Genomic DNA, 11,020 nt, shown 5'->3' on the forward strand with positions numbered 1-11,020 from the left:
TTTTTTTTTTTTTTAAAGATTGTATTTATTTATTTGACAGAGAGACAGCCAGCGAGAGAGGGAACACAAGCAGGGGGAGTGGGAGAGGAAGAAGCAGGCTCATAGCGGAGGGGCCTGATGTGGGGCTCGATCCCAGAACGCCAGAACCACACTCTGAGCTGAAGGCAGACGCTTAATGACTGAGCCATCCAGGCGCCCCAAGAAATATTTTCTATAATTTATTTGGAGCTATGAAAGTTACGAAGTATAATAGTTGCCTCAAACACTTTCCCAACAGCTGAAATCAATTTTTATGCCTAAGCAAGATACTGCATGGCAGTGAAACATATAAGGTTCACTGATTTTGGATATTCTATTCACAGTATCTCCAAAGAAAAAAGACTGTGTAGCCAACTATTTGAACTAACCGAAGCATAAGGAAGAATAAACAAAAAAAGATGTCTAGACATTCTATAAATGTGGAATTTTATTTTCTTCCACAAAATATTCAACTTAAATTTAGGGATTATTAATTAATCTTGACTATATTATAAGCAGTTTTTTGAACTCTGATGATATCAGGAAGCTAACTTTAGAAAGGGAGACTTAATCGTGAATTCAGAAATGTTTCCAATTACATACATATCTTCATGCTAATATATAGGACACTCATCTTAAGTATCTTTAACATCCTCAGTTGAGTAATATATAATATGAAGGATATTAATAATTAATACAGCAGCATCTCATAGAGATTATCCAATTTTGCTTTCATTAATTTGAATGTGATTATTTTGAGAAAGGTCTTAATCCATAATGTCAAACCCTTTTGTTTATTTCCATTTTCCCCATCTTTTAGAGGATATCTCTCTGAGGGAGATTTTTTGGTATGTGCATTTTGTTTATGCTATACATGCCAAATAGATCTCCCAAGATGAAACTCTGAGCTCGTTTGGAAGTAATTTTTGGTAGCACATGAATCAGAACTCTTATTTTCTTCTCGGCAATACTGGTATTTTATTGCTTCTATCTATAGTCCAATATGCTTTTAGCAGTAGGAACCGTGAAGCCAAATACACAAAACACTAAGAAAATGGGAACTTCTGGCGATTACAATTTTTTGTCTCTTTTTCAGGGTTCTTCCCTCCCCCGGGAGAGTGAAATCACTTTAAGCTCACTATGAAACAGGAACACAGTGAGCACAAATGATTGACTGAAGTTGGTGATGTTGATTTAGGAGTGTTCAGCTTATTATAGGTCAGGTGTAAAACCCTTAAACCTGCTTGTCAAAGTTTACTTGTCAAACACCTATGGGTTTTTCCAGAATCTGCCCAAGTGTCACTTTCTTTGCGAAGGCTTCTCAGGCCAGCTCAGGCAGGTTTAGGCAGCTCTTCCTTTACATTATTATAGCACCTTGATATTCCTAAGGCAGCACTATCAAATGACATTGTATTTACTTGTCTGTCTCTTTTCATTCACGGATAGAGAGACACTATTTTCTTCCTTTTATCTCTGGACTAGAGCATTACCAAAATCAAATTGGTTCTCAGTAAATAATAATCAAATGGATGGACAGGGTATGGCTAATAATATTCTCCATCTGCATAGCATAGGTTATGAAGTGTTTTCACATAGCACTGAGAAAGACATGTCAGGAATTATCACCTATATTTTATAAATGAGCAAACTGATGCCCAGAGAGGTTACATAACCAACCCAAGTTCAAAACAACTAATAAGTTGCAAACTTAGCTCTCATGTTAGCAAGTCAATAATGATTTGTAGATAAAAATGATAGTAATAGTGTTCTGAAAGGCAGATGGCAGTGGCTGACCAGGATACATTGTAGGAGATGGTTACCTGTTTTGAAATCTTTAAAATCAATCTTAGCAGGATCTCAAGAAATTAACATAAGTGTACACAAAACTGGACTTCAGAATATCAACTTATTTACAATGAGAATAATTTGTGACAGATTATTTCCCTGTACTCAAGCTATACACAAAGTGCAGTCAGTAGAAAAATATATCCTATTTATGTATGTAATTCTCGTGACTCTCTGCAATTCTATGGCTCATAGACTTCTAAAGAGGAATAAGTTCTTAGAGATCAGGAATAAAATCACTTCATTTTAATAAATAAATGCCTAGCTATGAAGGATAAATGACTTATATAAACTCACACAGCTTATTAGTGACAGCACCAGGCCACAGAATCAGGTTTTCTTAAAAATGGTATCATTACATTAAAAAAAAACAACTTATGATTGAGGAGTAATACCACTATAGTTCTAGTTCTTAGCAAGATTTCTAAGCATCTAGCTAACATGATTAAACATAGGCTGCCACACAGGAATTGTCCTTAAATGCTGTAAAATGGGAGTACATCAAATTCTATTCTATGACTGTGTTACCAGGGAGGTGAGGGGCACTAATGTGATGTGTTTTCACATCTAATTCATGTTAAAACAAGGCACTTTTTAATAGAGATTGACAATATTAATTATATTTATATCCATTTACCCATAGACATTGATGTTACAAAAATAATTTATTGGATTTATCTTTTCAATGTGTCAACTGAAGTGTATTTTCTAGTCTCTATTCCTTTTCAACATATTTTTTTCTTCTTGAAAACAGTCCAAGTAGATATAACGTAGGTATTCATGGGTTCACGTCATATTTATAACTTTTAAGTTTTGAAAATAAGTGGGTGAGTCATTGCCAGAACATATTTTATTACTTACTGGCCAGGTAAAAAGTTAAATATGCGTGTCTGTTAAGGGGCAAACACCAAAGACCAAAATAAGCTAAGATTCTCAGGAAAAAAAAAAAAAAAGACAAATGATTATATTTATGAAAGCTTTTTTTTTTTTAGGCTTCTAGCACCAAAAATAGGATGTGCTCTGGGTTATATGTCCTTAGTAGATAAAAGCAAATGCTTTCCAAAAAATATCTGTATCTCACAGACTGTGCAAGTCATACCATAATCCAACAATTTCACGGGGCAACATAGTTAATTAAGAGAGAGCGCCTTATTTAGCAAATAACTGCTCTGGGGATAGAAACATACCTCAAACTGCAATGAATTCGTTTGCTAATTGATCTTCCTGTTGGGGGTAGTTGTTAGAATTCCTCTTTAAAATAAATAAAACTTTACTTATTTGATATCAACTATTATGTGTATCTTTCTATTACTATCATAATTGGAGTCTATGCTCATCTATTTTTTCACTGGATGCAGAGAACTATTTCCACAACATTTATACAGCAAAGGTTTTGCTTCCTTCTAGCATCATAACTGGCACCCTGATTACCCATCTCTAATTAATGCTAATATTTACTGTTATCCCCAAGAGTTATAGTTTGAAACAGGAGCCTACATTATGAAAGAAAATTTAAATATTCCAGGTCATTTATATAGTCTAATTTAGAACTGATTTCTCATACAGACTATGACAAAAACTTGCTCACAAACCATAGCATTTTATTGTATTAAGTGAAAGATGACTTTAGATATTAATTTTTAAGCTAGGTCAAATTATAATACTATGCTGTATAAAAATCAACATCATTTAAGTACCAATTCATTCATCTTCTTATAAAATTTCAGTAGAAAAATTCCCTTATATATCTAAAATTGAAGATAATTCATTTTAGTCCCCATTATATATCAAGCCAGCCAACCATTTTTATCTATGTCACAGGTATTAAATATCTGTCAATTCCTGTTAAAGGACTATAACATGAAATCAATATGATCAATAGGTACATAAAATGCTAATAGAAGAAATTATTTAAAAAACACAAACAACAGGGCTTGCAATCCTTTAAGATATATTACTCACCAGAAACAAAGTCCGGAAGTTGCTGATATCACCAAAAAACTCTTCTATGCTCACTGTCTTAGAGTCAAAAATAAAGTATTCTCCAAGATTCTCATAGAGCTTTAGCATGTTGTTGTGCATGGTGAACAGTTTTTCATACTGGTCTCTGGCACTCTTTGTAAAGCTGTAGCTTTCTGTTAAGGAACATGACCCAATAGTACCTTAAAGGCAATCACTAGATGTTAAGATTGAATTATACCATCATTTTTATAAATACTTATGTATTAATTTGCCACAATTGCCATAACATATACCACAGACTGGGTAGCTTAAACAACAGAAATGTACTCTTCTGGAAGCTACAAGTTCAATATCAAGGTGTTGGCAAGTTTGGTTTCTTCTGTGGCCTCTCTCCCTAGCTCGTAGATGGCCACCTTCTCACTCTATCTTCACACGGTGGTCCCTCTGCCTGGGTTTGTGTCCTCATCTCCTCTTCTTATGAAGATACCAGTCATACTGGAGTAGGGTACACCCTAAGGACTTCATTTTAACTTAAGTCTCTTTAAAACCCTATCTCCAAATACTGTCAGTCACGTTCTGAGATTCTGGGGGTTAGGGCTTCAACATACACATTTTTGCGGGGACACAGTTCAGTCCATAATAACTTGCTAGAGTCATTATATTGGTTAATGAATTTCAAAAATTTGTAAATTAGGCAGAACTAGCTAACGTATAACCATGAAAAACGTATTTGCTAAATGAAAGCATATAAGTACAAATACCAGAAAACTGCCTCAGTTATCTTTTAACGAACAAGGTAGGGCAGAAACAACAATAAAAAACTTAGAAAAAAATTCTCTTTTTAAATACACATATTCTACTTAGAGAGAGGTCACAGTGAATTCTATATATAGGCTGTGTGTGTGTGTGTGTGTCCCACATAAAGAGGGGAAGGAGAGGGAGAGAGAAGGAGGGAAGGCAAGACGGAGGTATGAAGAGAATGGGAGAAGAGGGAGAGGGAGAAAGGGCAAAGGGAAAGAGGGGGAGAGATTCTGCTATAGCGCTAGAACCTTAATCACCCACCCAAAGGACCTGCTAAAACCCAGACTGCTGTTTGCTGGGACTGAGCCTAGGAGCCTGAGAATTAGAATTCTAATGAGTTTCCCAGGTGATGCTGAGGCTGCCAGTCCCAGATACACTTTGAGTAGTATGCTCTAGAAAAGCTGTTTATCCAGAAATTAATTACATCATTGTTTTTAAAATGTTATCAAAAAAGTGATAACAACCAATACCAAAATATAAATGAATCAAATGTAAATGTGTCTGACTAAAGGTATCATTATATATAAATTTATCCTTAAAGAAAGAAATTATAGTACTTTCTTCCTGATTATAGAGGCTATAGATAGAGAAAAAAATTATCTCTTTAGAGGTGCCTGCATGGCTCAGTTGGTTAAGCTTCAGACTCTTGATTTTGGGTCAGGTCATGATCTTAGGGTCACAAGATGGAGCCCTGTGATGGGTTCTGTGCCAAGTGTGGAGCCTGCTTAATATTCTCTCTTTCCCTCTCCCTCTGCTCCCCCTGCCCAAAAGAATCCCAAGCAGCCTCTGCGCTGAGTGCAGAGCCCAACTCAGGGCTCAATTTCAGGACCCTGAGATCACGACCTGAGCCAAAACCAAGAGTCAGACGCTTAGCTGACTGTGCCACCCAAGCGCCCCAATCTCTTTCTCTCTTTCAAAAAAAAATCTCTTTAGGCGACTTAGAAAACAAAAACAAACTAAAATGTTCAATAACTAAGAAGCAAGTATTGTGAACATTCTGGAGTATTCTAGTCTTTCTTCTATGGCTAATAACTTTTGAATGTAAATTGGTAAGAATGCTTCAGAGAAAGGTGAGTGGGCTAACAATGAAGAATAAACGAAACCAAATCCACCTTTAAAAATCACAGATAAATTTTAAATAATCAATAATGATCACAGAAGTAAAGTGTCATTATGTGAAAAGGTAAAATACTTAGAATTATAAAAGAAGGATAATAGCATAGTTTGGGGCATGCTATTATAAGGTCCACTATAGTGTATTAATATATTATGGTAGTATTGTTTTATCAGATACTGATAAATATGTTTTGAAATAACCGATTTTATGATTTTAAGATTAATCTTAAAATTTACAAATATAAATACACAAAATTTCTAAAAACATAAATCTCATATTTAAGATTTTCTGAATTCTTCAGTATGTTTTATTTTAACTTGGGGCCAAATTTATTTTTGAGGGGAACACAGCTCTTGTTTTACAATGGAAGTCAATGGAGAAAATCAGACCATTTCTTTTTGTTTTGTTTTGTTTTTTCAGACCATTTCTGGAAAATTACTTTGCAGCTAACACTTACTGGATACAATGTGATTTTAAAAATGAGACAGGACCCTACCTATGTTCTTTCTTACACTACTTAAATATTAGAATTCACATTAGCAATACAACAACCTCCTCCCTGCTAACAATCTTCAACTCTTTCAACCCTTAAGTCCATTTTGACCTCAATAGACCAAAAGAATGAATGCATTTTGACTTACTCTAATTTCTTTTTGCCAACAAAAGGATCTCATATAATGCTACATACACATTTGAGACTATCACCATATATCTTTGACTCCTAAGAAAGTGTTAAACATTTTGTTTAAGAGTTGCAGAAATAAGACAATACTCTTCATTTCCTAGCACAGAATGAAAGTGAGATTTTTGTTTGCTAGTCTCTCTTACCTAAACTCTCTGCATGAGAGACTTGCTAGGCATAAATGTTATCAAAGTTCACTTACTTGTACTCTATTTGCAATGAAAAGTACTAAACTGTATATTTCACAAGGCTCAACATCTGTACCACATAGAGAAAAGCCAAAGCTAAAAAAAGGGGAAAAAAAACTATGTTTCCCATTTATCATAACAGTTTTTCACCAGCTACAATATGTCCATGTAGTGATATACAACTTCATAAATTTGTTCTGGAAAAAAAAAAAACTGATTGCAGAAATTCTGTGTACCAAAGTGAGAAAATTTGAAAAATCCTGGGAAAGGCTTATCTTAGAAATAACAAACAGAAAGCAGCCCAATCTCCAAGTCCTTTACTTATCTTCTTCAAAGTGATTATTTTGTAAAAGGCATATATGGCATATGAGTCAGCACTGGAAATCTTTCACGAATGCAAGAAAGTCACCAAATCCTAACTGGGACTCCAGGTATAAAAGAGCTAGACACCATCATTCCTTTTCATCCTTTAATTTCATTTAGGAAATTTTTATTTTATTTTTTTGAGCAGGCATTAAATTCACCGTTTAGTACTATGCTAAGCATTGTGATGGCTGTAATGATCATTAAAGCCTAATCCAGCCCCTTAAGAAGTTTACAATCTAATATTACAAATAATTCTACCATCATTAATTTGCATTTGTATGGAATTTTACCATTTACAATATACTTTCCCTTCCATTATGTCTCATACTCTTCATAACAATCTTATAAAAAAGGCAGAGAAATACCAGTGTTCAAATTTTAGAGTTGTAGAAACTGGATGGCACTCATCCATCTAGGGTCAGCATGTAGTAAGGGAATCAGAATATGCCATCCCAAAATATGCTTATTTGCCATAGATTTTTATTTATTTATTTGTTTACTTTTACTTCAAGTTTTTATTTAAATTCCAGTTAACATATAGTGTAATATTAGTTTCAAAGGTAGAATTTAATGATTCATCACTTATATACAACACCTAGTGCTCATCACAAGTGCCCTCCTTATTACCTATCACCCATTTAAGTCATCCTCCTGCCCACCTCCCCTCCAGCAGCCCTCAGTTTGTTCTCTATAGTTAAGAGTCTGTTTTATGGTTTGCCTCTTTCTTATTTTCCCCTTATGTTCATCTGTTTCGTTTCTTAAATTCCACCTATGAGTGCAATCATATGGTATTTGTCTTTCTCTAAATGGGAGAAGATATTTGCAAATGACATATCTGATAAAGGCTTAGTATACAAAATCTATAAAGAACTTATCAAACTCAACACCCCCAAAAAACAATCCAGTTAAGAAATGGGCAGATGGCATAGATTATTTTGAGCTGATTGAGAAACAGCAGACATAAGAAAAGCTCTGAAAAGAATAAAAGTTACCTTTTTGAAAGGGGAATTTACATTTATAAAGGATGGCTCCCTCTCTGTACCAGAAAGAGAAATATGACTCTAAATCACAAGAGAATCAATGGTATCCAGGGTACCAACCATTAAGCTGCAGATTTAAATGTGCATAACAAATTTTACTACGTTTGTTTATGGTGAGTTTCCTGTTAACCATTCTCCCCCTTCCTTAAAATGAGTGTCCTCACACCATTCTTGTCTTTAGCTGAAGATGGTATTTAAACTGGTACCTTAGTATCCAAAATATATAAAGAAATTATACAACTCAACACCCCCAAAACGATCCAGTTAAAAAATGGGCAGAAGACACAGAGCAGACATTTCTCCAAAGACATCCAGATGGCGGACAGACAAATAAGATGCTCAACATAACTCATCAGCAGGGAAATGCAAACCAAAACTATAATGAGATATCACCTCACACCTGTCAGAATGGCTGATGTCAAAAACGCAAGAAACAGTGTTGGAGAGGATATGGAGAAATAGGAACACTTTTGCACTGTTGGTTGGAGGACAAAATGGTGCAGCCACTATGGAAAACAACCTAGAGGTTCCTCAAAAAGTTAAAAATAGAACTACCCTATGATCCAGTAATCACACTACTGGGTATTTACTCAAAAAATACAAAAATACACCAATTCAAAGGGATACATGCACCTCTACGTTTATTGCAGCATTATTTACAATAGTCAAATTATGGGAACAGCTCAAGCATCCATGTATGGATGAATTGATAAAGAAAGGTCACACACACACACACACACACACACACACACACACACACACGCAGGAATACTATTCAGCCATAAAAAAGAATAAAATCTTGCCATTTGCAACATATGGATGGAGTTACAGAGTATAATGCCAAGCGAAATAAGCCAGTCACAGAAAGACAAATACCATATGATCTCATTCATATGTGGATTTTAAGTAACAAAACAAATGAGCAAAGGACAAAAAAAAAAAAAAAAGAGAGAGAGAGAGAGAGATAAACCAAGAAACAGATCTTCACTATAGAAAACAAACTGATAGTTACCAGAGGGGAGGTAGGTTGGAGGAATGGGTGAAATAGAGGATGGGGATTAAAGAGCACACTTATGATGAACACTGAGCAATGTATAGAATTGCTGAATCACTGTATTGTACACCTGAAGCTAACATAACACTGTATGCTATCTATACTGGAATGGAAGAAATCTTAATTAAAAAAAAAATAAACTGGTGGCTTAGGCTACCTCAGGGAGTTACTCATTTTCCCCCTGGTATTTCCCATGTATATATTAGGTGTATTTGTTAATAAACTTCTGTTTGGTTTTTTTCTTGTTAATCTGTCTTTTATTACAGTGGGGGGGGGTCTCAGTGAGGAATTCAGAAGGGTAGAGGGAAAATTATTTTTCCTCAGCTACTGGACCCATCATGATAGTCCCTTGCATAATACCTAGTCTAACGTTCTTATGATATGGTGGAATGTATTATTTATAATGACAACCATCATATTGCCAAATTCAATGCTCATCCCACTGTCCTCCTTTTGATGTCTCAGCAGATTCAGATACATTTAGCCACTCAGTTTCTATGACAGCCACCCTCATGCTTAAAATATTTTTTCTCTTACCTCCTCTCCTTCTCTGGTAACTTCTACAAAACTTTAGAGTACACTAAAGGCCTGATCCTGAGTCCTCTATCTCCATTCTCTCTAACTGATCTAAGTAATTCACATGACTTTAAATACCATGTATATTGGTGACTTCTCCCCTCCAAATTATATATCTAGTCCCACTCTGTTCCCTGAGATACTAAGTTTTATAATCAACTGCCTACTTGTCATCTCTATTTGAATGCTGTTGTTGTTGTTTTAAGTGGACTCTCTTGGTATCACAAATGTTAATCCTCTCCTGAAAACCCTGTAATAATTTATCATAACTCTTGGAATAAAATCTATACTACTTCTCAGGGTGTATAACGATCCACATGATCTGGCCTCTACTCACCTCTGCAACCTAATGTCATCTCTTTCTCCCCCTTAAGCACTATGACCAGTCACATTAACCCTTTTTCCCCCCTTGAACATACCAAGCTCTCATACCCAACTCAGGGACTTTGTACTTGCTGTTCTTTCTGCTTAGAATGCTTCTTTTTCATCAGATCAGTCAATCTCACCTCAAATGCCACCTCCTCACAGAGGCTTTCCCAAACCACTGAATCTAAAATATCCACTTCTGGGACACCTGGATGATGCAGTTGGTTGAGCTACTGACTCTTGGTTTTGGCTCAGGTCATGATCCCAGAGTCATGAGATCAAGCCCTGCATCAGGCTCTGCGTTCAGCATGGAGTCTGCTTAAGATTCTCTCCCTCTCCCTCTGCCCCTCCCCCTGCTTTCTAAAATAAATAAATTTTTAAAATATCCACTCCATCACTATTACTGTTGCTTTCTTTGTTTCATTATGCAAACTTATAACTATCAGATATTATTTATTTTTTTATTTAATTCTTTATTGCTTGTCTTTCCCTACTTAAAAATGCGGCCCATGCAGAAGATATGAACAGACACTTTTCTAATGAAGACATACAAATGGCTAACAGACACATGAAAAAATGTCCAAAATCATTAGCCATCAAGGAAATTCAAATCAAAACCACACTGAGATACCACCTTACGCCAGTTAGAATGGCAAAAATTGACAAGGCAAGAAACAACAATTGTTGGAGAGGATGTGGAGAAAGGGGATCCCTCCTACATTGTTGGTGGGAATGCAAGTTGGTACAGCCACTCTGGAAAACAGTGTGGAGGTCCCTTAAAAAGTTAAAAATTGAGCTACCCTATGATCCAGCCATTGCACTACTGGGTATTTACCCCAAAGATACAGACGTAGTAAAGAGAAGGGCCATATGCACCCCAATGTTCATAGCAGCAATGTCCACAATAGCTAAATCGTGGAAGGAGCCGAGATGCCCTTCAACAGATGACTGGATTAAGAAGTTGTGGTCCTTATATACAATGGAATATTACTCAGCTATCAGAAA

At 35.5% G+C, this 11,020-nt stretch overlaps 1 protein-coding gene across 2 annotated transcripts in view; it reads right to left on the reverse strand.

Annotated features, from left to right (window-relative positions):
• Positions 1-11,020, reverse strand: part of DIAPH2 (diaphanous related formin 2) — a 1,070,037-nt gene that overhangs the window by 260,933 nt on the left and 798,084 nt on the right. For both annotated transcript variants that reach the window (XM_040630182.1, XM_040630183.1), the window contains one exon: positions 3,826-3,990. In XM_040630182.1, coding sequence (XP_040486116.1) covers positions 3,826-3,990 — 165 coding nt within the window. The remainder of the gene's footprint in view (positions 1-3,825; positions 3,991-11,020) is intronic.

Source organism: Ursus maritimus (genome assembly GCF_017311325.1).
Source record: "Ursus maritimus isolate PB19 chromosome X unlocalized genomic scaffold, ASM1731132v1 scaffold_X1, whole genome shotgun sequence".
Lineage (NCBI taxonomy): Eukaryota > Metazoa > Chordata > Mammalia > Carnivora > Ursidae > Ursus > Ursus maritimus.